The 25,549-nt window shown below is 45.4% G+C and overlaps 1 protein-coding gene across 1 annotated transcript; it reads left to right on the top strand.

Annotated features, from left to right (window-relative positions):
• Positions 1 to 1,880: 1,880 nt before the first annotated feature.
• On the top strand, positions 1,881 to 24,076 carry clpxa (caseinolytic mitochondrial matrix peptidase chaperone subunit Xa). Its single transcript, XM_084153809.1, has 13 exons — positions 1,881 to 2,016; positions 2,573 to 2,727; positions 2,974 to 3,094; positions 3,761 to 3,915; positions 4,936 to 5,098; positions 8,492 to 8,665; positions 15,332 to 15,496; positions 16,483 to 16,571; positions 17,185 to 17,349; positions 20,717 to 21,019; positions 21,528 to 21,620; positions 21,790 to 21,896; positions 22,342 to 24,076. The coding sequence occupies exons 1-13, from the start codon at positions 1,965 to 1,967 to the stop codon at positions 22,430 to 22,432; spliced, it is 1,833 nt and encodes a 610-aa protein (XP_084009935.1). The 5' UTR covers positions 1,881 to 1,964; the 3' UTR covers positions 22,433 to 24,076.
• Positions 24,077 to 25,549: the final 1,473 nt, after the last annotated feature.

The following is a 25,549-nucleotide window of genomic DNA, read 5'->3' as shown; positions in this document are numbered from 1 at the left end:
GGGATGTAGCTCAGTTGGTAGAGCATGGCATTTGCAACGCCAGGGTTGTGGGTTCAATTCCCACGGGGGGCCAGTATGAAAAATAAAATAATGTATGTACCCACTAACTGTAAAGTCGCTCTGGATAAGAGCGTCTGCTAAATGACAAAAAAATGTAAAAAAAATAAATTGTTGAGGGAGCGAGCACTTAAGCATTTCGCTGCACCTTTTATACCTACTGCAAACTGTGTATGTGACGAATACATTTTCTTAACTCTTATTTTTCTTTAAATTGCATTGTTGGTAAAGGGCTTGTAAGTAAGCATTTCACGGTAAGGTTGTACCTGTTGTATTCGACACGTGACAATCAAAATGTGATTTGATTTTGATTTTGATTAAATACATATAACTGACATACTTGGGCCTTCATTTAGGGTTGTCCACATTGTAACACACATTTTAAGTAATTATTGGTCTATTACACTAATTATTTATTCATTTATGCAAAATCAATGCAGTCAGAGAGGAAGAGGCATAATGAGAGGATTTACACCGCCCCAAATCTGTCCTTTGGAGATAAGCCCTTTTTTTGTATGGAGGTCTATGAGAGTGTGTCGAATAACATTGCTTATTTGATCAAATAGAAGTTTCGTCATGTTTAGACTGTTACAAATGTACTGATATAACCGGATGCATGTGGCATTCTGCCAACTTTGAAACCCCCCCCCAGGTGAGTTGTGCCTGTTGTTCAGAGCAGATCTACCCTGCTGCCCCCTCATTGGCTAGAATGGTCCCACCTGATCTCGCCTGCCTTCCATCGTTGAGGACATGTATTTCCATTGTTAGAGCAGTAACTCTAATAGCTTGTCAATATAATAGATAATCGTTGATGCAGTTCCTTCCATTGAAATAAATGGCGGCCATCTTGAATATAAACCTGGGACTGATTATAGACATAATCTATGATGACTCTATCTAAAAACCTCCCCTTGTTCTGTGTGAAATTTAGTCTAGAATCAGATTAGAGCACACCGTAAGGAGTATAATGACACCAAGATGTTGTCTGACTGTATCCTGTACCGTTCACAGATCATATACTGTAGGTCTAAAATAGCCACTTTCATCTACATTTGTGAGACACATGTAAAAAGCAAATCAAACATAATTCATCACAATGAAGTTTCTATGTGAGAATTGCCTGAACAGTCTGAGATACCCTAAATATTTTCGGCCTGTCCTGGCATGGAATCGACTTTGAGCTCCAGCCAATCATAATAGCTGTAAGGCAAAGTGTATTTTGTTCACCCTCTCTAGAAGTATAATTATTGGTTGTCCACATTACTCGAATCCAGAGTCATATTTAATACGGCTCCGTTCGAATCTTATTCTGGTTGTTCTAGATATACAATCTACTGAACATAGGGCATACGTTTTTTTCTGCTCTCTTCTGAATGGCCCATCGTAACACCATTCATTGGTTACATCACTCAATATTACACTGTCACATAAGAGAAGAAATTAGGGTTCTGTAACTCGCACACTCTGTGGTATTGACATCATGACGGCGTAATTTGATTTGCATTTCATCAATGATTTTATTTGTTTGGCTTTCAAGCCAGCATAATCGTAAGTATATGTTTAGCCTACTTTATTGGCTAGCTAGCTAGAACGTTACTTGTTCAGCTACTAGTCTCGAGGTATAATAACACATTAATATTATGGATATTGTTTTGTATTATAATTACATCCTATTTTCAACTCCTTTTTTACAGGTTCGGACAAGACCCACAGACTGGATACGTTAATGCTGGCTGAACTGAACAGTGCGTTCTATTTACCAACGCTACTGTAGCTACTTCATTAGCCAGCTAAGCTAGCTAGCTAGCTAGCTTGCCAGTCAACACACTTTTGGCTATTTTTTTTATTACTCTTTGATATTCCCCACATTCCTATTTATATATTTTTTTGCCGACTTAAATAAAATAATGTCATGCCCATGCAGATCAGCGGCGAGATTGTTCATAACTTCTCAAAAAGGTAAGCATATTTTGCTCGCTAACTTGCTGGCTAGCTAGCTAGTCTTCTAGCCAGCCAGTTTGCAAGTTGCACTATCATGGAATTCTATCCCATGCAGTCATATAATGTTCAGTGCCACATTGTAACAAATAATGAATATGAGGTGTTGAGAAAAGCAACTACTGTGAAAAGGGGTAACATGGTTGTTTTGCAAAGTTGGAACCTGTAACAGCTACCAGCTAGCCTTGTAGCTAAAGCTAGCTAAACTGATGGTAACTTGACCTACAATGTTGTTACACAAGAAATAACCCTGCAGTGGTGGTGCATGCAGTACAGTTAGTTATTTATCCAAAGATTTTGTCAACATTTTCATGTTATGAATAAATCTATGTTTTGGGGAGCTTTCAGGGACATGCCCCCTTATGCATTCATATTTGACACTTATGAAGAAATATAGGTGTTTTTATATAGGTGTTTTTATCTATTGATCAGTAATATGCTCAATGTTTGCATTGCTGATTTAGAAAATGTACATTAACAGTATGTCAATTGATTGAATCTGCTTGTACTTTCACAGGTATCTCTAACACCAGAGTCCAGTTATTTTCTATTAGCAGACCAGGAACACCTGAAATCCGATTAAGCAGAAGAGAACCTGTGAGATCCTTCTCCAAATCATCTGTATATTTTTCATCAAAAGACATCAAAGATGGCTCCGGCGATGGAGGAAAGGTATGTCAAAATCAATCCTTATTAATCTGTTGTTACTATTAATAAGACATTATAAGGTCACACATGCTTATGATGACAAGTCTTACAATGCATGGCAATCACATCATAATGCATTATACCTGTTGGCCATATGTAAAGTTAATTGAATGTTATGATATCTTTGTGACTTCCTCCATGGTGAATGATCTAGTCCCAGCAGTAGCTACAGTACATACTCTACATCCTCTGCTCTTCCACTCTTGACAGAAATCAGTTGGTGATGCGGGAAGTGGGAAAAGAGGAGGCTCCGGTGGCTCCGGAAAAGGAGGCAGCCAGCTACGCTGTCCCAAGTGTGGAGACGCCTGCACACATGTAGAAACCTTTGTGTGTAAGTGTTTTACTTTTCTTTGCATATTTGAAAAGAGAGGAGAGGAATTGTGTACGGTCAAGCTTGGCACAGGAGCCAATCTCAAGTATGAGAATGTTCAATAAAAGTGCTTTGAAACAAGCAGCAAACTTTTTGCCTGGTCCCAGATCTGTTTGTGCTGTATGGCCAACTCCTATATGGTCGTTGTTATGCCAAAGATACGCCAATTGACCATAGGAGTAGGCAAGACAGCACAAACAGATTGGGAACTCATGCTAGCAAACTGTGCAGTGACCCTGACACTCACGTTCTTTTAATTTATTTTAATTTATTTAACATATGGTTCTTTAACATGGGTACCAGTCTGAATGACATGCACAACATGTGGAAGGGACAGCATTTAAGAGAATATGGTGTTGCCCTAGCTTTCAACTGACCTGTTTTACCTAGTATCTACTGGCTCAGTGCAGCTCACACATCTATAGGGAATGCCAGACTACTGGGCAACTGCTGTCAAACATATTGCGTGTTACTAACAAATAAAGTCCTTATGTAACAAATGGGTCACAGTCACAGACCAGCTAAAAGTAACACAGATCTAGTTTGTGTGCTTATGCCCCAACTAGCAATATCATGATCCGGCTTAGTTGGTGCCATAACATACTCCCCCCCCCTCCCTCTCCCTAGCTTCAACCCGCTTTGTGAAATGTGAGAAATGTCATCACTTCTTTGTGGTGCTGTCAGAGACCGACTCCAACAAGCGTCTCAATAAGGAGCAGGGAGCAGCCAACGAGGCCGTCAAACTGGCCTTCCAGCAGAAACCTCCCCCTCCTCCTAAAAAGGTACAGTAGACAGGTCTTACAATGCATTATACCTGCAGGCTTTAAGTAAAGTGTTAAGATGTGGAACAACAAGAACGGGATTAATTGTGGCCTAGGATGGTCTAGTGGTCTAAGCCGTTGCCTGCGGTGCACACATACCGCTGCAGCGTGGGTTTTTATTTATTGTATCTATATTTAACTTTACTGGTCCTACACTCACACATTACCAGGTAGTAGATTCTAACACATCTCACACAGTTTCGGAGTATAATAATTAGTCACTACTAAGAAAGTACTAATTATACTTAAAACAAGAACATTTCACAACTATATTTAAGGGTGGAACATTTAGTCATTACTTTTAACCCGTATATATTTTAATTTCTATATCAAACCCTTCTAGCTACTCTCTGTCCTCTTGCAATGTCCCAACACATGCACTTTTTGTGTCTGTCAGAGAATGTGTGGTTCAGTCATCCATGTTAAGTTATAGCTTACCGAGCTTTGTAACATCCGCCACACCACTGAAAGTAGAACAAGCAGAGATTGTACCAAAAAAGCCCCAAAGAGGGACGTGTGTGTATGAACAGTCTGCAGAACTTGTTGGTAACATTTTACTTAAGGCATTACTTACAGTCTGGGATTCAAACCACAACAATGCGGTAACCCCGCCACTTTTTTATGGTTGGAGGATGAGGCTGGAGAAATGTAACCACACTCAAATTCAAACATTAATTTAAAAGTTCAAAAATGTATATACAAATCAATGATAGCCCCTTTAAAGCCTGTAGATATAATGCTTTATAACTTGTTATTGGCTTGTATGAGCCTTTATAATTCATGTCTTATTATAAGGCTTATAATATGTTTTGTCGCTGTATGTTGAACATTTTCAAATGACCCAAAATGGCTGTTATTTTTTACAAGATGATGATAATGTGACATTGTAAGGAGGATCATTAATACTAATAAGTCTTGTAATGCATTATAACTGCATCATGCATTATGCTTTATGTAAAGTGTTAACAAATTGTCTTTCAGATCTATGCCTACCTGGATAAGTACGTTGTTGGCCAGTCCTATGCAAAGAAGGTGCTGGCGGTGGCTGTTTACAACCACTACAAGCGCATCTACAATAACCTTCCGGGAGCGGGCACCAAGCCACAGGCGGAGGTAGAGAAGCAGGCCTCCCTGACTCCACGAGGTTGGTACCGTCCCTGTCTGTTTCTGTATCTCATTTGTCTGAAATGGCCTTCTCCCTTCCTCGCAAATTATTTCTTCCATCTGCACCTATGTGAATGAACTTGACAGGTGAAAGGTACTATTGAGTAGCTATCTTATGTCTTCAAATCAGTGCAGAAGAAGAAGAGGAGATGAGAGGAAGCGACTTTATACTATCGAGGTGCGTCCTAAGTGTAGTGGCAGTTAATTTTTTTACTGTGCACCTTGAAATGTGACAGCATGCCATTCACTCAGGTTAACAAAATGCATTAGCCCATGTGCAATGTAAAACAGAATCATAGCTGAATGGAATGGAATGAATGGTATGATAAACTGTTCTCTTTGGCATGTGTACAATGGCTTTTAAAGGCTAAAATAAAACGCAGTCTCTTGAAGTCCTCCCTCATCCATTGATTTAAAGTAACTACCCAGTGTTTCCAGATTTCTATGAAATATGACCAATAATTAATTACAATATGAGTGAAATAGTTTTCCTTCACAAAAATGGTAGTAAAGTATTTTTTTGGTGTGGGCGTAACCCAACAACAGAATGGCGTATACCGGTCATACATTTTTTTCATTTGGGTAGACCGCTGATTGGCCAGCTTGATGACATCATCCTCTATAAGGAAATAGCAAGCATTTTTTAAATGGTCTGTTTGAGATACAAGTTTGAGGTGGTTACTTTTAAGTGTTATTTCTCCAATTTATGCTTTGGCCACAAATACGAATATAGGATGAGTAAACAACATTATTTGGGTATGAGTGAATAGAATATGAACTTTTAAAAGTGAGCTTTTCACTGGACAGTTACTTTAAGGTTTTCCCAGTTTGAACAGGACTTTGGGCTAATGGCATTTTCCAGTGCCTCATGGTAACGGTAGTGATAATGTCAGATGACAACTTTCACCCTCGTTCTGTGGAGCTAGAGAAGACGAGAGGATGAACACATATTGACAAGTAAGTGGTAACTCGTACAGAATATCAGTTACATACAGCCAGGGGCTTTCAGCACTTCTCTCACCAAAATGTTCTCTAGCTCGCTAATAGTCTCTTTCCCAGCTCATCACTTTTCAGTTTCAATCAACTAATAGTCCGGTTGTACAAATGCCAAAATTCTCCTCACCCTGCATCCTCTCCCCACCGTCCTCTCCCCCACGTCCTCTCCCCCATGTCCTCTCCCCCACCATCCTCTCCCCACCAGCCTCTCCCCCACCATTCTCTCCCCCACCGTCCTCTCCCCACCGTCCTCTCCCCACCGTTCTCTCCCCCACCGTTCTCTCCCCCACCGTCCTCTCCCCCACCGTCCTCTCCCCACCGTTCTCTCCCCCACCATTCTCTCCCCCACCGTCCTCTCCCCCACCGTCCTCTCCCCACCATTCTCTCCCCACCGTTCTCTCCCCCACCGTCCTCTCCCCACCATTCTTTCCCCCACCGTCCTCTCCCCACCGTTCTCTCCCCCACCGTTCTCTCCCCCACCGTCCTCTCCCCCACCGTCCTCTCCCCACCGTCCTCTCCCCACCGTTCTCTCCCCCACCATTCTCTACCCCACCGTCCTCTCCCCCACCGTCCTCTCCCCACCGTTCTCTCCCCACCGTTCTCTCCCCCACCGTCCTCTCCCCACCGTTCTCTCCACCACCGTTCTTTCCCCCACCGTCCTCTCCCCCACCGCCCTCTCCCCACCGTTCTCTCCCCCACCATTCTCTACCCCACCGTCCTCTCCCCCACCGTCCTCTCCCCACCGTTCTCTCCCCACCGTTCTTTCCCCCACCGTCCTCTCCCCCACCGCCCTCTCCCCACCGTCCTCTCCCCACCGTCCTCTCCCCCACCGTCCTCTCCCCACCGTTCTCTCCACCACCGTTCTCTCCCCCACCGTCCTCTCCCCACCGTTCTCTCCCCCACCGTCCTCTCCCCACCGTTCTCTCCCCCACCGTCCTCTCCCCACCGTTCTCTCCCCACCGTTCTCTCCCCCACGTCCTCTCCCCCACCGTTCTCTCCCCACCGTTCTCTCCACCACCGTTCTCTCCCCACCGTTCTCTCCCCCACCGTCCTCTCCCCACCGTTCTCTCCACCACCGTTCTCTCCCCACCGTTCTCTCCCCCACCGTCCTCTCCCCACCGTTCTCTCCCCACCGTCCTCTCCCCCACCGGCCTCTCCCCCACCGTCCTCTCCCCCACCGTCCTCTCCCCACCGTTCTCTCCCCCACCGTCCTCTCCCCACCGTTCTCTCCCCACCGTCCTCTCCCCCACCGGCCTCTCCCCCACCGGCCTCTCCCCCACCGTCCTCTCCCCACCGTTCTCTCCCCACCGTTCTCTCCCCCACCGTCCTCTCCCCACCGTTCTCTCCCCACCGTCCTCTCCCCACCGTCCTCTCCCCACCGTTCTCTCCCCACCGTCCTCTCCCCACCGTTCTCTCCCCCACCGTCCCCTAACTGTAACTGCTGTATCAGGTAACATGGACAGTATGTATGCCTGCCTGAGAGTTGCACAACAAGCAGAAGTGACATTATAAGAATATTGGGCAAAGTGCATGTTCCCTCTCTCAGACATGTCCAGTAAGTGAGACAGACACACAGACGGACAGAGACAGACAGACAGACAGACAGACAGACAGACAGACAGACAGACAGACAAAGAAAATCAGACAGAAATACAGACAGACAGACAGTGGCCTGGTAACCTTGTTATTAGTCATACACATGGTATCTATATCTCTCCACACAGTAACGAAACACTGTGCCTTAGTCCAATATTTATTCACTCTCACAGTATACACAGTAGCTGAACCTAGTGAACAATTTATTTATAGAATAGACTTGGACACAGGACAAACATTTTGTTATAGAACAACGTCAATATAAGGTTGCATTTTCTCAGCAGGGGATAATACATATAACTGGAAATGTGTGTCCTGCTGCTTATCTGTAGAGGTTTGGTAGTGTTGTGTCATCATCAGAAATCCCTTGAGGTCAAGGGTTATCCCTTTTTCACAGGTTTTGGTGGAGTAGGGTGAAGTTGCCTCTAGACCCTGATCTTGGATCAGTTTAGCATTTTTCCACTAAGGATCGGGGGTGGGTAAGCTGATCCTAGATCTGTACCTAGGGGAAACTTTACCCCGGAGAGGTTCTGGCCTGCGTGGCTTGCTTGTTGTGGGTCCTGCTGTGGCTGAGCCGATCCTGGAGCCACACACCCATCCACAGATGCTGCAAATCATATGGTTTGTGTCCCAAATGACACCCTTATTCCCTATATAGTGCACTACGTTCCTAGCTGACCTCTCTCTCTCTTCTCTCTTTTTGTCCCACCTCCTCTCTCTCTCCGCCCCCTCCCTCTCCATTCCCTCCTTTTCTTCACCTCCTCTCTGTCTGTTCTTTCAGAGCTGCTGCAGATCTCCGGGATCAGTCCCCATGGCAACGCGCTGGGTGCATCAGTGCAGCAGCAAAGCCAGCAGCCTGCCCAGGAGAAGAGGGGGGGCGAGGTGCTCGACTCTCACCACACCAACATCAAACTGGAGAAGAGCAACATCGTGCTGCTGGGACCCACCGGATCAGGTGAGCAGATGAAACTCCTTTGGAAGGATGGGAGCAGGTGCCAATCTGTAAGGGAAATCATTTTCTGTTATAGTGTACTACTTTTGATCAGAGTCTCCTTGTCACGGTTCAGACAGACGACCAGAGGACCACAATTGCGTCACACCAGAAAGTTTAATAAAACTTAAGGGAAAAGGGAAGTAGGGAGTGAATGAAGGCTCCAGGGGTAACAGGGATCCCGTCCAATGTGCTGGGTCTGTGCCCCCCCCAGTGGCAGCGATGCGTCCTATGAAGCCGGTGGTGGGTGGTCCAGAAGTCCTGGGGGGGGGAGACACAGACACAACAGGGCGGAATGAAACAAGGCAGCAGTACAGTTCAAGGGAAGTCCAAAATACGTAGTAGCAAGGCAGAAGGCTGGTCAGAGTTACCGGGATTGAAGAGTAGTCAGGAGTCGTTATGGCAGAAGCAGGTCTGGATTTCCTGGGGCAGAAGAGTATCCAAAAATCAGGCAGGTCCGGGGTCACAAAACCAGGGTGAGCCAGAAGCGCGAGCAAACAGGTTCCGGGTGTGAGCTTTGCAGACGATCTGACACCGGAGAGCTGAAAGACAGGGCCTTAAATACTGGGAGAGGTAGTGGGTAATGCAGCGCAGCTGGCAGAGTAATTAGAGCAGAGCAGAGCAGGGACAGGTGGAGCTAGTTAGGCTGAGTAGAGAGAGTGGTGAGCAGAGTGGAAGAAAATTAAGGTGGTAACCCGGTGGAGTGAGAGGCTCATGACAGAACCCCCCCCCCAAGGGACGGCCCCAGAAGTCCCAAGAGCAACACCACGCCGGGCGGGAGGAGGGGAGCCGGAGGAGGGCTAGAACTCCTCCGAACGGTCCGAGTGAACGTCCTCATCCTCGGAGGAAGCCGGAGGGCCGTGGTCGGGAGATGGGACAGGTCCCGAGACAGGATCAGGCACAGGACAGGAAGCCGAGCGGGCAGGACGGTTAGGGACCCCTCTGGGGCGGCCCCTACGGATTGCAGGTTGATCAGGATGCCGTTGGTGGAAAGCGGTGATGAGAGTCCTATCCACAATCCGACTAGCTGGCACCCAGGTCCTTTCCTCAGGTCCATAGCCCTCCCAGTCAATGAGGTACTGGAGACCCCTACCCCTCCGTCTGGACCGAAGCAGGCGGCGGACGGTGTAAACCAGACCACCATCGACGAGCCGTGGAGGAGGAGGACAAGGCGCAGCAGGGACCAGCGGACTCTCATGGATGGGCTTAATCTTAGACACATGGAAAGTGGGGTGCACCCTCAGGGAATTAGGCAGTTGGAGCCGGACAGCAGTTGGGCTAATCACTCTTATGATAGGGAATGGGCCAATGAACCGAGGTGCCAGCTTCTGCGACTCCACCCTGAGTGGCAGGTTCTTCGATGACAACCACACCCTTTGACCAACATGGTAGGTGGGAGCAGGAATTCTCCGACGGTTGGCCCCGGTAGTGTAGCTGGCAACGGATCTGAGGAGTGTGGCTCGGGCTTGTGACCAGGTGCGGCGACATCGACGGGCAAAAGCAAGTGCAGATGGGCAAGTAACCTCCTCTTCCTGGCTGGCAAATAGAGGAGGCTGGTATCCATAAACACATTGGAAAGGGGACATACCGATGGCAGAGCAGGTCAGAGAATTGTGTGCGTACTCCACCCATGTCAATTGCTGCGACCAGGAGTGGGGGTTGCGTGAAGTCATGCATCGCAGTGCCTTCTCGAGCTCCTGATTAGCCCGCTCTGACTGCCCATTGGATTGGGGATGGAATCCGGAAGTCAGACTGACTGTGGCTCCCAGCAGGTGACAGAACTCCTTCCAAAAAGCGGAGGAGAATTGTGGACCACGGTCAGAAACTACATCCTTTGGCAGTCCGTGGATCCGGAAGACGTGTTCCAGGACCACCTGGGCGGTCTCCTTGGCGGTTGGGAGCTTGGGGAGGGGAATGAAGTGTGCCATCTTGCTGAAACGGTCAACTATGGTGAGAATGACGGTCATGCCACTTGAAGGGGGCAGCCCCGTGACAAAGTCAAGGGCGATGTGAGACCAGGGACGTCTGGGCACAGGCAGGGGCTGCAGCAATCCGGCTGGGGGCTGGCAGGACGACTTGTGTTGGTTGCAGATGGGGCAGGCTTGGACGAATTCCCGTACATCCTTTCTCAGAGAGGGCCACCAGAACCTCTGGGCGAGCAGGTTGTAAGTGCGGGTGGAGCCAGGGTGACAAGCTAGGCGGGAGTCATGTCCCCACTGAACGACCTGGGACCTCAGGTCTTCGGGGACAAAAAGGCGGTCAGCTGGGCAAGTGCTGGGACCTGGCTGGTTACGGAGAGCCTCCAGCACCTGTTCCTCAACAGCCCAGGTCAGAGCTGCAACGATGCAGGGACTTGGCAGAATCGACACAGGGTCCTTGGAGGGGGTGTCATCCTTCTGGAATTGACGGGAGAGGGCGTCTGGCTTGGTGTTGCGTGATCCAGGCCGGTATGACAGAGTGAAATTAAACCTGGTGAAGAACAGGGCCCAGCGGGACTGCCTGGAGTTCAACCGTTTGGCCGTGCGGATGTACTCCAAGTTCTTATGATCGGTCCAAACGAGAAATGGAATGGTGGACCCCTCCAGCCAGTGACGCCACTCCTCCAAGGCAAGCTTCACAGCCAGCAGCTCACGGTTCCCTATGTCGTAATTGCACTCAGAGGGGGACAACCGACGTGAGAAAAAGGCACAGGGATGGAGCTTCCTATCCTCCGCAGCCCACTGAGAAATCACAGCACCAACTCCCACATCCGAGGCGTCCACCTCCACAATGAATTGCCGGTCCACATCAGGCATCTGGAGGATGGGAGCGGAGGTGAACCTCACCTTGAGGGTACTGAAGGCTTTGTCGGCTGCTGGGGTCCAGGTGAAGGGTTGCTTGGTGCTGGTTAGAGCAGTGAGAGGGGCAGCAACGGTACTGTAGTTCCGGATAAACTTTCTATAGAAGTTAGCAAACCCCAGAAACTGTTGCAGCTTCTTTCTGTTCTCCGGAACTGGCCATGAAGTGACTGCTGATACTTTGGCAGGATCCATTTGGATACTTCCCTCTGCCACTATGTACCCCAGGAAGGCCACTGTCTTGACGTGAAACTCACATTTCTCTGCCTTGGCGTAGAGGGAATTCTCCAGAAGACGATGAAGGACTTGCTGGACATGGCGGGTGTGTTCAGACAGGTTTCTGGAGTAGATTAAGATGTCATCCAGGTAAACGAAGACAAACTTGTTTAACATGTCCCGCAGTACATCATTCACTAGAGCCTGGAACACAGCAGGAGCATTGGTGAGGCCAAAAGGCATAACCAGATACTCGTAGTGGCCTGTTGGTGTATTGAATGCGGTTTTCCATTCATCTCCCTCCCGGATCCGCACTAGGTGGTAAGCGTTTCTGAGATCCAACTTGGTAAAAACAGTGGCTCCCTGGAGCAACTCAAAAGCAGAGGTGAGCAGAGGCAGAGGGTAACGGTTTTTCACTGTGATGTCGTTGAGTCCCCTGTAGTCGATGCAGGGGCGAAGAGATCCGTCCTTCTTCCCCACAAAGAAGAAGCCAGCACCAGCAGGAGATGAAGATGAACGGATTAATCCTGCGGACAGAGAGCCATTGATGTAGTCCTCCATGGACTTTCTTTCAGGAGCAGACAACGAATAAAGACGACCCTTTGGAGGGGCTGTTCCAGGGAGGAGGTCGATGGCACAGTCGTACGGTCGGTGAGGGGGCAGAGATGTGGCTCTTGCTTTGTTAAACACCTCTCTGAGACCATGGTAGCATTCTGGGACATTGGAGAGGTCAGGAGCGGAGTTAGTAGGTACTGGCCGAGGGGGTAGTGCGGCAGCAAGCAGGCAGGTTCGGTGGCAGTCCTCTCCCCACTCCCTGATCACCCCGGTCACCCAGTCGAGCTGAGGGTTGTGCCGGCGGAGCCATGGGTAACCCAGGATGAGGGGTTGGCCTGGAGAGGGGAGCAGGTGAAACTGGATAGTTTCTTGATGGTTTCCGGACAGACCCATCGAGACCGGGGCCGTGACATGAGTGACCGATCCGAGTAAGTGTCCGTCCAGTGCCCGGGCAGGAATAGGAGGTGTCAAACGGAGGTTCTCCAGTCCCAGTTGGCGTGCCAGCTTGATGTCCATTATGTTGGCTTCGGCGCCAGAATCCACCAGAGCAGCCAGGGTGTGAGTTGAGTCAGAGAGGCGGAGGTGAACTTGCAGCAGGGGTTTGCGGTCGGAGGACTGGATGGTCATTGAACTCAACCGGACTCCCCCTATGCCCGGTGAGCTTCGGCCCTTTAAAGGGCAGGTTACCACACGATGTCCATCACCTCCACAATAGAGGCAGAGGTTTGAGGTGAAGCGGCGCTGGCGCTCTGCAGGAGTGAGAGAGGCTCGCCCAATCTCCATAGGCTCAGACTGATCAAGCTGACCTGGGTGAGTGGCAGTAGATGACAGGAGCCCAGTCGGATCTCTCCGAATGCCGGTAGTAGGTGGACCTTGGCGCCCCCTCTCACGACGACGGGTCTGTATCCTTCTGTCGATCCTGACAGTCAGTGCGATGGCTTCATCAAGAGTGGAAGGCAGTTCATGGGAGACCAACTCGTCCTTGATATAGTCAGCCAAACTATGGAAGAACGCGTCCACCAACGATGGTGTGTTCCAAGAACTTCGTCTAGCCAGGGTTCGGAAGTCGATGGAATGGTCTGCGACTGTACGTCTGCCTTGTCGAATACTGAACAGTTCACGAGACGCCTCTGCGGTTGGTGAATCTAGGTCAAACACCTTCAGCATCTCCTCAGCAAACAGGTCGAAGGTTGCACATGCGGGGGTTTGACGTTCGAACTCTGCTGTTCCCCAGAGTCGAGCTCGGCCCGTCAGGTGAGTGATGGCATACCCAACTTTAGCCCCCTCCGTGGCGAAGGTCCTTGGCTGCAAGGAGAACTGAAGTCGGCAGCTAGTCAGGAATGGCCGGACCTGGGTTGAATCGCCGTTGAACCGCTCGGGGTTTCCAATCTTGGGTTCCGGAGCAGCGGCTGCAATGACCGGGGCAGGTAACTCGGGGGCAGGGCTGGTGGGCAGACTGGCTGGGGTAAGGTTGGTGAGGAGTTGAATGATCATGGCGAGTTGTTGTTGCTGCTGCTGGAACTGCTGCTCATGCTCATCGGTTTCCATGTCGGGGAAAGTGTGCGCTGAGTCCATAATGGTCAGATCGTACTGTCACGGTTCAGACAGACGACCAGAGGACCACAATTGCGTCACACCAGAAAGTTTAATAAAACTTAAGGGAAAAGGGAAGTAGGGAGTGAATGAAGGCTCCAGGGGTAACAGGGATCCCGTCCAATGTGCTGGGTCTGTGCCCCCCCCAGTGGCAGCGATGCGTCCTATGAAGCCGGTGGTGGGTGGTCCAGAAGTCCTGGGGGGGGGAGACACAGACACAACAGGGCGGAATGAAACAAGGCAGCAGTACAGTTCAAGGGAAGTCCAAAATACGTAGTAGCAAGGCAGAAGGCTGGTCAGAGTTACCGGGATTGAAGAGTAGTCAGGAGTCGTTATGGCAGAAGCAGGTCTGGATTTCCTGGGGCAGAAGAGTATCCAAAAATCAGGCAGGTCCGGGGTCACAAAACCAGGGTGAGCCAGAAGCGCGAGCAAACAGGTTCCGGGTGTGAGCTTTGCAGACGATCTGACACCGGAGAGCTGAAAGACAGGGCCTTAAATACTGGGAGAGGTAGTGGGTAATGCAGCGCAGCTGGCAGAGTAATTAGAGCAGAGCAGAGCAGGGACAGGTGGAGCTAGTTAGGCTGAGTAGAGAGAGTGGTGAGCAGAGTGGAAGAAAATTAAGGTGGTAACCCGGTGGAGTGAGAGGCTCATGACACTCCTATGTCCCTCTGTGATTAAACAGTTTGTCATTGAGTCAGCTCTTCAATTGGCCCTACACTGTTATAAGGCCTGCGAAGGGTAGTAATGACATACAGTAGCAGATGTCATAAATGCTCATGAGTGTGGATGGAAACTGACTTTACACAGTTATGACACTGACACTAAGAGTTGCGCCTAGTGCCTGAATTCACCCTGCACTGTCATGAGCCCTGCATAAGGTGACACAATTATGGCATTACAGCTGGTATTACTGTCACGCTTTCTGACATGACTCTAAAGTCAATTGCTATATGCTAACATCTACTTTTACAACCATGTATGCCATCTGTTTCATAGTCGTACGTAGTCTTTTACGAGTTCCCAAGAGGGGTCAAACAAAACACATACAAAATAAGTTGTAATAGGATTGTTGGCTTTGACATCTGTATTACAGGAAACTAAAAGTGCATTAAAGGAATATTACACTCAAAGGCATCATCATGACAGTTTTTGCTTTGTACTGAAAGTGCTCAGCAGACTTGACTACTGACATGCACAATTTGTTGGGATTGCGTTAACACTAGTAAACAATTGCGCTAACGCTAGTTAGCAACATCCTTCAAACTGCACGCAGAGACATAAAAATGGTGACTCTGGGGAATTAGATAAAATCCTGAAGTATCCCTTTAACACAAAGGTTTTTTTGTGTAGTATTCCTTTAAACAAAAGTTGTAAAATGGATGCTTTGGTATTTCCTATTTCCTGACATTGATTGACATCCATATTGCAGGTAAAACCCTCTTGGCCCAGACTCTTGCTAGGTGTCTGGATGTGCCCTTCGCTATCTGCGACTGCACCACGCTAACCCAGGCAGGCTATGTGGGCGAAGACATTGAGTCTGTGGTGGCCAAGCTCCTCCAAGACGCCAACAACTCTGTTGAGAAAGCACAACAAGGTATAGTATAATGTGTTACTTACTTGCTTGTGTATGTGAATGCCTGTGGTTGTGTATGAAATGTGACGTCAGTACGACTATATTATCAAGTATTGTACTTGTAGCACATCAACTTCAGTCCATGTACTAAATAATAAAATAATAATAATAATATGCCATTTAGCAGACGCTTTTATCCAAAGCGACTTACAGTCATGCGTGCATAAATGTTTGTGTATGGGTGGTCCCGGGGATCGAACCCACTACCCTGGCGTTACAAGCGGCGTGCTGAGCTACAGAGGACAACACTACTAAGTGTTGGTTGAGTTTTGATGGTGAATTATTTAATTGGATAAAGAAAAGCTTATGAAACGTGCCATCTGTCTGACTATCTTATCAAGGACTGTACTTGTAGCAGATACATTTCCCTAAATACCCTAAGAGGGGATGTTTTTCAAAGTAAATAACTGAATTAAAGGCACAGTAGGCAACTTTTTGGGTGACCTGACCAAATTCACATAGAAATGTGAGTTCTAGATCAGTCATCCTCATTGACAGTATGTCTGAGAAGCGGTAGATCAGTGCTATGTGCGCTATTTTTCTATATCCCGTTCTCAAGTTTAGTTTTTGCTTGTTTTACTTTCAGTTTTACTTTCGGTCTTCAAACATCTGAAAAAACTATATTTTTAGTTATTGAAAATACATTTCACAGTAGTTTAGACGGTACAATGAAGCTCTACACTATTCAATACTTATTTTAGCAACCAGGAAATGGCGCAGCGATTTCTTCCTATTGTACCTTTAAAGATATAGTGACAGTGTAGGCCCAAGTCTTTCATGACTGCTGTGCAACATATATTTTGTTATTTCTCTATCATCACTGCATGGTGACTACACAAGGTGAAGCCAAAGATTCTTCTGTGGTAAAAATATTGATATACTGTATGCTAACTCTATGCTCTGAACGGTGATTGGTTCTCGGTCTCTTCACTGATTGGTCCTCACAGGCATCGTGTTCCTGGATGAAGTGGATAAGATTGGCAGTGTGCCCGGAATCCACCAGTTACGAGACGTGGGGGGTGAGGGAGTACAGCAGGTCAGTGTATACTGTGTATAGATAGATATCATAGTAGACTATTTATAGATAAGTAGTATGTAGATCTGTCACTGTCAGGCGGTAAAGTCCTGCCATGAACACGGTTTGCCCTGTCAGTTATAAAACCTGTAGATTATGGTTTCATAACAGATTTCCTTGACCTTTCACTGCAAGTCTGTGAAAAACACACTTGTTGACTTGTTGATCTCCCATAAGGATTACAACATGGGACCATACATACCTGTTACAGTGGTTTCCCATCCAAACTTTACTTGCTGATACTTCTTTAATTGTCTATTTGGAAACCTCCCGTGTCTTATAACCTTCAGTGGCTAGTTGCCCGTGAAACTCAGACAATCAGACTATGCTCTGAGTTAAATCCAAAGCTAAAAAAAAATATTTTTTGCACCATGTGATAAATTCCCTCATTACCCTTCTACCATCTTGGCTGTTGCCTCTCTAGAACATATTTGCTCTAGACGCGTGTTTGATCACCCAGAAATGGCTAGGGCAAAGATGTTCCAGCACGAGGAGAGGTAATGAGGGAATTTCTCTGGGGTAGTGTACATTGTGTGTGTCTCATAATGTCCTCCGTTTGGTGGTCATTTGGTAGGGTCTACTCAAACTCCTGGAGGGCACTATCATCAACGTCCCCGAGAAGAACTCCAGGAAGCTGAGAGGAGAGACTGTCCAGGTGGACACCACCAACATCCTGTTTGTGGCCTCTGGTGCCTTCAACGGCCTGGACCGGATCATCAGCATGAGGAAGTGTGAAAAGGTGAACATTTCAATGTCAAATCTTTTATTCCAAATTGTATTTCAATTTTATTTCAATTTTTTTTGTAACTACCTTTTTCTGTGAGGGAATTTCTTGTGGAGTGGTTCATACAATAAAAAACAGCACACAAATAACAAACAGTCAATACAGAACGAAACTAGGCTGCCGTCCCTGTGTGGCTCTGGCCAAATGTACTATACTAGACTAGATAGGGAGGCGAACATTTCAGACAGACCCTTGATTTTGTGGCAAGGTTGCATTTGTAAGTGCAAGGGTTTTAGTGTTACCATAAGTGATATTGCATTGAATCAATGTATTATTTTTCTCACCCATCTACACACAATACCCCACAATGACAAAGTGAAAACATGTTTTTAGAAATTGTTGCACATTAATTGAAAATGGAATACAGAAATATCTCTAATTTATATAAGTATTCACAACCCTGAGTCAATACTTTGTAGAAGCGCCTTTTGCAGCGATTATAGCTGTGAGTCTTTCTGGGTAAGTCTAAGAGCTTTCCACACTTGGATTGTGCAACATTTGCCCATTATTCTTTTCAAAATTCAATCACCGTTTCTTTTTTATCCTGAAAAACTCCCCAGTCTTTAATGATTACAAGCATACATAATTAGGTTAGTGTTGTGGAGTAACTACAATGTTGTTGATCCATCACAGCCATTAAACTCTGTAACTCATGGTGAAATCCCATAGCAGTTTCCTTCCTCTCCAGCAACTGAGTTAGGAAGGACACCTGTATCTTTGTAGTGACTGGGTGTATTGATACACCATCCAAAGTGTAATTAATAACTTCACCATGCTCAAAGGGATATTCAATGTCTGCTTCGTTGCGAGGCCTTGGCAAACCTCCCTGGTCTTTGTGGTTGAATCTGTGTATAAAATTCACTTCTCAAGACCTTACAGATATTTGTATGTGTTGGGTACAGAGATAAGGTAGTCATTCAAAAATCATGTTAAACCAGCGTTTCCCAAACTTGGTCCTGGGGACCCCAAGGGGTGCTTGTTTTGGTTTTTGCCCTAACACTACACAGCTGATTCAAATAATGAACTCATCATCATGCTTTGATTATTTCAATCAGCTGTGTAGTGCTAGGGCAAAAAACAAAATGTGCACCCCTTCAATAAGGTCTCGAGAAGTGAATTTAAACACAGATTCAACACTATTATTGCACATAGAGTGAGTCCATGCAATTTATGTGACTTGTTAAGCAAAGTTTTACTCCTGAACTTATACTGAACAAAAATATAAATGCAACATGCAACAATTTCAACGATTTTACTGAGTTACAGTTCAAATAAGGAAATCAGTCAATTGAAATAAATCCATTAGGATGTAATCTATATATTTCACATGACTGGGCAGGGGCGCTGACATGGGTGAGCCTGGGAGGGTATAGGCCCACCCACTTGGGAGCCAGGTCCTCCCACTGGGGAGCCAGGCCCAGCCAATCAGAATGAGTTTTTCTCCACAAATGGGCTTTATTACAGATGGAAATACTCCTCAGTTTCATCAGCTGTCCAGGTGGCTGGTGTCAGACGATCCCGCAGGTGAAGAAGCTGGATGTGGAGGTCCTGGGCTAGCGTGGTTACACGTGGTCTGCGGTTGTGAGGCCGGTTGGAAGTACTGCAAAATTCTCTAAAACGATGTTGGAGGCAGCTTATGGTAGAGAAATTAACATTCAATTCTCTGGCAACAGCTCTGGTGGACATTCCTGCAGTCAGTATGCCAATTGCACGCTCCATCAAAACTTGAAACAGCTGTGGCATTGTATTGTGTGACAAAACTGCACATTTTAGAGTGGCCTTTTATTGTCCCCAGCACAAGGTGCACCTGTGTAATGATCATGCTGTTTAATCAGCTTCTTCATATGCCACCTGTCAGGTGGATGGATTATCTTGGCAAAGGAGAAATGCTCATTAACAGGGATGTAAACAAATTTGTGCACAAAATCTAAGAGAAATAAGCTTTTTGTGCGTATGGAAAATGTCTGGGATCTTTTATTTCAGCTCATGAAACATTACATTTACATTTAGCAGACGCTCTTATCCAGAGCGACTTACATTATTTTATTTTTCAAACCACCTGTGGGAATCAAACCCACAACCCTGACGTTGCAAACGTCATGCTCTATCAACTGAGCTACATCCCTGCCGGCCATTCCCTCCCCTACCCTGGACGACGCTGGGCCAATTGCGCGCCGCCCCATGGGTCTCCCGGTCACGGCCGGCTACGACAGAGCCTGGAATCGAACCAGGATCTCTAGTGGCACAGCTAGCACTGCGATGCAGTGCCTTAGACCACTGCGCCACTCAAGAGAGTACCATGGGACCAACCCTTACATGTTGCATTAATATTTTTGTTCAGTATATTTAGGCTTGCCATAACAAAGGGGTTCAATACTTATTGACTCAAGACATTTAAGCTTTTCATATTTTATTAATTAGTAAAAATTCAGACAAAAATCATTCCACTTTGACATTATAGGGTGTTGTGTGTAGGCCAGTAACCAAAAAACTTAAATGTAATCAATTTTAAATTCAGGCTGTAACACAACAAAATGTGGAAAAAGTAAAGGGGTGTGAATACTTTCTGAATGCACTGTATCTACATGACATTACAAGGTTGTTGTGGAAAACTCGATCCAAAGATTAGGCAGAGACTAATTTATAATGATACATTAGTCAGTCTTTAATACATACGAGCAGCTGCAAGGTAGATCCCTCTCTGATCGCAGTCAGGGAAGGAGCTCCAAGAGTAAATGGTTACATGTCCCTTATATAGTAGGAGGTGATAATACAATCATATTGTTACACAACAGTTATTTATACAAGCAACAGTTCCAGAACACAATGGCCTTGTTTTAGAGTGCAGACTAAACAGGAGTCTATGAAATGCATAACATCACAGTCCAACACAGAACATATCCCTTGAGAAGTTACAAGAGCTCACCCCAAATTCTGCCACAAGGTAAATGAGAAGAACTGCAGTTGTGTTTACAACGTTCTCAACCTGATACAGTCCAGTCACTGTGGGACAAATCCTAATGAAATTGGTCTGCGTAAAAATTGACTTTAAAGCACGATTTGAGTGAAAATCCAAGTTATTCACGCATAGGCCTATCTCAAGTTAGGATGCAGCCTTTGGTCAGAAAAGACTGCAAATGTGGGTGGGATTGGGAAGGTTCAGGTGGGGTCAAGAGGACTTGGGTATTCGGAGCAGCTTCACTTGTGTGTATATAAGATGAAAAGAAATGAGACATCAAATAGACCATGCAACATAACTACAAAATCAGCCTATAGTAGCAGAACTGTCTCTCTGTAACTGCATCCCTCCCCCTCTCTGCAGTATCTGGGCTTCGGCACACCGTCCAGTATGGGCCAGGGGCGTCGGGCAGCTGCGGCCGCAGACCTGGCCAACAGCAGCGGAGCGGAGATGGACGCCGTGCTGGAGATCGAGGAGAAGGACCGGCTCCTGAAGCATGTGGAGGCCCGGGACCTCATCGAGTTTGGGATGATCCCCGAGTTCGTGGGGCGCCTGCCTGTGGTGGTGCCCCTGCACAGCCTAGACGAGGAGACCCTGGTTAGGATCCTGACAGAGCCACGCAATGCTGTCATACCCCAGTACCAGGCCCTGTTCAGCATGGACAAGGTGGGGACTCATTATTGTTATTATTAGTGGTGGTAGTAGTAGTGGTAGTGGTAGTTGAAGTATTGGTGTTACAGGTGGTAGTGGTAGTAGTAGTAGTAGAAATAGTAGTAGAAGTAGTAGAAGTAGTAGTAGTAGAAGTAGTAGTAGTAGTAGTAGCAGTAGTGGGGTTAGTGGTGGTGGTGGTGGTAGTAGTAATAGTCGTAGTAGTAGTAGGTCCCTTCAGGATTTTGCGATTCTGTACATAAAACAGTCATCGTAATATTATTGCATAAAACTGACGATCACCACACTACAAAAAGAGGGCTCGCAATTTCAACGAATCACCCCGCAAAATAAAGCATTTATGCCTGCAAATATCACAACAAATGTTGTGTATTTATCTGTGTGTGGATGTGCACACACTAGTGTCTGTGTATATACCTCTGTGGGTTCTGATGTCTTTGCGTGTGCCTTCCAAAAAAGTTGTGATTATTTCATGAACACTTGTATTACCTCAATCTCATTCCAGTGTGAACTGAACGTAACTCCAGATGCCTTGAGAGCCATCGCCAGGTTGGCTTTGGAAAGGAAGACCGGTGCTCGTGGGCTAAGGTCCATTATGGTAAGTACCTCAATAAATATTTTGAAATGTACATTAATGTAATGTATACAGTATATTGTGATTTACATTTTGAAATGAAATGTAATGTAATTCTTGGACATGCATTTTGAAATGTACGTCTTAAACCTTTGAGGGTTGTGAGTAATATTCCATCTCTCGTCTTTTTAAGGAAAAATTACTTCTTGAACCCATGTTTGAAGTGCCACACTCAGACATCATGGCTGTTGAGCTGAACAAAGACGTAGTCCAAGGGAAATCAGTGCCAGTGTATGTAAAGTAAGTATTCATAATTACCTGAGACTCAACTCGGTTGGGGACAATACAGTTTTAAAGTGGATAAGTAACAGTCGTCAAAATGGAAACCTTACTGGAGACCTCCTAGTCATTTTTGGAGGCATGAAGCAGAAGTAGCTAGCAAAGGACAGCAGGAGCGGTAGCTAACTAACGTAAATAATCCTAGTGAGGTAGTTAGCCAACTTGTTAGCTAATGTACATACTCTCTTTGCTAGAAACCAGATTGCTGCTTAATGCCTCCAAAACGCCCATGACAATTCTCCAATAATAATAATACATTTGGACGTGTGACACATCCACTTTAATAGCGTATGGCACAATTCTATATGGTGTGGTTTCACACCAATTTAATTGAAAATACAGTATTTTACCATTACTTTTAATTTATTTGCAGCAGAATTTAATCACTTTTTATTTGTGCCTCCAGAGCAGCTGCTAAGGAGTCTGTTGAGGAGGAGTATGACTCTGGGATAGAGGAGGAGAGCTGGCCAAGGCAGGCGGATGTAGCCAACAACTAACTAACAGATGCTGCTGTCACCTCACAAACTCAGTGCAAAATGGAACTTCAGAAATTGCCATCATTCCGATTGAATAAGCTATGGGTTTTTACAAAGACCATTATTGTAACTTCAAATGTAATTATGTCATCTGAATTACATCAATGTTGATCATGATGATGTAGGTTATACGGTTTCATACATCGGAAGAAGTTTGTTCCCATATTGGTGCAAAGGTTTAAGAATTAACATTAACTAAGTATTCTCCACCCATCTTTCCCAGAGAGAGAGAAAGGGAGAGAAAACATTCATCTGTTTAAATGTAAAGATACTTTAGTTTTTTTGGTTTTAACCACCATGTCCCTTTGATGTAATTTAGGAAGCCATTTTGTTTCTTCACAACTCTCTGATGACAAGGTCAGCCAGGTCATAGAAACCAGCATTCTTTACTGAACAGGTATTTATAGTCAAAATGTTAACTTTTTCAAAAAAGGTCAGTCTTTCTGCTCTGTGGTGGATTTGAAATATCCAACACTGGAATTACTAGTATACTGTATGGACAGTTAGTATGCCATGTATGAGATGAAACGTGGAAGATATCTGGGCTCGAGATGTGGGGCTTGAATTGATCCCAACCAGCTTTGATAATGTGAGATTTTCAACACATTTTCCCATTGTGGTTTTTTGACGTTTCTTTATGGAACAATTTAGAACTACCTACGTCTGTAACGAAGCCATGACATCACTGGTGTTTTTGAATGGAAACATACTAGTCTTTAGAAATGCATTGTCTGATTTGCTCAACACTGTACACTTAGAAACTGTTCATTCAATGCAGTTTCTTTAAAAGAAGCTGGGCTTTTTTTGTACACTTTATATACAGATATATAACGTTTTGAAATCTCAGACAGTAAGGGCCTAGAATCTAGATAATTTGCTCAATTCCACTTTAACCCCTAGGCACCTGTGTAGATCTCAGAAGATTTGATAGGTGTTAGCAATATGGTAACAGCTTAATCTTTCTCTTATGGGTTTCTGTGATGTTGGTTACACCCATCCAAACCTTTCAAATCTACACAAGTACATAGGAGCTTTAGCTAGGGGCTTATGTTGCATTCATAACCAAGTGGGAATGTAATAATTACCAGTTGTGAAGTCGTAAATACCAGTTGGATGCATTCACATGCTTTGAACTCGTTGAGAAACGCTGATTGGCTAATAGCCAACAAGCTGCTTCAAGCATAAAATAGAAGTACAGCTATCATGCTTGTAAACAAATTATTTGTTCAAAAACATATTCATAGATTATTTATAAATAATGTTTTGCTGCATGTAACTGCCTAAAATGCTGTTATCGAGGTAATTTCCTTAGTGGGTGACGTCAGAGGTCAGCATGTAGGGGAAGTTGGAGCTCAGGGATGATAGACGACTTTCCCACTAGTAATTACCAGTTGGAGGGGCGTTCAAGTAGATTTTGTATGTGGTAAATACCACCTTCCCACTTGGTTATGAACACAGCATAAGGTCTCGGTTTAGAATTGGGAAATTTTGTGATGTACAGTGCAGCAGAACTGATGCCATCTGTGTGGCAGCAACCCTATTTTGCTCAGAATAGTTGTGAACCTATGTAAATGTGAGACTTTAATAAATATATTAATCACTTAAGAGTGTTCAGAGGTTATTTGATGAACTACAGTTGTCCAGTGTTCTTCAGTCCTGGAGGGTTTATTTAGTCCCAGCCACCCAAAAACATGCACCCACATCAGTTTTTATAGGCTGCGTTCACACAGGCAGCCCAATCTTGATATTTTGCAAATTAGTGGAAAAAGTGAAAGTAAAGTAAAGTCTGAGTAAATATTTATATTATTAGATATATATTTATATTAGTTATAAAAACAAATGTCACAACAATGATCTATGAGCAGTAGAGGAACTTCTCTCTCTCTCTCTCTCTCTCTCTCAATTCAATTTAATTTAATTCAATTTAAGGGGCTTTATTGGCATGGGAAACATATGTTTACATTGCCAAAGCAAGTGAAATAGATAGTAAACCAAAGTGAAATAAACAATTAAAAAACAGTAAACATTACACTCACAAAAGTTCCAAAAGAATAAAGACATTTCAAATGTCATATTATGTCTATATACAGTGTTATATTGATGTGAAAAAAGTACAAAAGGGAAAATAAAAAAACATAAATATGGGTTGTATTTACAATGGTGTTTGTTCTTCACTGGTTGCCCTTTTCTTGTGGCAACCGGTCACAAATATTGCTGCTGTGATTGATCACTGTGGTATTTCACACAATAGATATGGTAGTTTATCAAAATTGGATTTGTTTTCGAATTCTTTGTGGGTCTGTGTAGTCTGAGGGAAATATGTGTCTCTAATATGGGCATACGTTTGGCAGGAGGTTAGGAAGTGCAGCTCAGTTTCCACCTCATTTTGTGGGCGGTGTGCACATAGCCTGGCTGCCTACGGTGGCCTTTGCTCAATAGCAAGGCTATGCTCACTGTACATAGTCAAGCCTTCCTTAATTTGGGGTCAGTCACAGTGGTCAGGTATTCTGCCACTGTGTACTCTCTGTTTAGGGCCAAATAGCATTCTAGCTTGCTCTGTTTTTTTTGTTAATTTATTCCAATGTGTCAAGTAACTATCTTTTTTTCTCATGATTTGGTTGGGTCTAATTATGTTGCTGTCCTGGGGCTCTGTGGGGTCTGTTTGTCTTCGTGAACAGAGCCCCAGGACCAGCTTGCTTAGGGGACTCTTCTCCAGGTTAATCTCTCTGTAGGTGATGGCTTTGTTATGGAAGGTTTGGGAATCGCTTTCTTTTAGGTGGTTGTAGAATTCTCTCTCTCTCTCTCTCTCTCTCAAGAAGTCAAGCGAAGGAAGCCAGTTAAGAGTAATGGGACCTAGTCTGCTTTCTGAAACTGTGCATCTCAAGTCTAAAGTGTCTTCCTTTCCTCGTCACCTTTCTTTCTCTTTTCTTTCCTATGCACTGACCTGACAGAATGGAATGGTTATTATATAGCTCAATGATTAAACTGTCTCGTTTTTTTAGATCATAGAAGTCTGTTCTCCAAATTAGTAGAGGAGAAGAGGCAATTGTGCGGCAGGACTGATGCCAGTGACAGAAA

Source organism: Coregonus lavaretus, assembly GCF_964263955.1.
Source record: "Coregonus lavaretus genome assembly, chromosome: 37".
NCBI classification, from domain to species: Eukaryota; Metazoa; Chordata; class Actinopteri; order Salmoniformes; family Salmonidae; genus Coregonus; species Coregonus lavaretus.
Note: the sequence above shows the minus strand (reverse complement) of the source record. Positions and strands in the feature narration are given on the sequence as shown.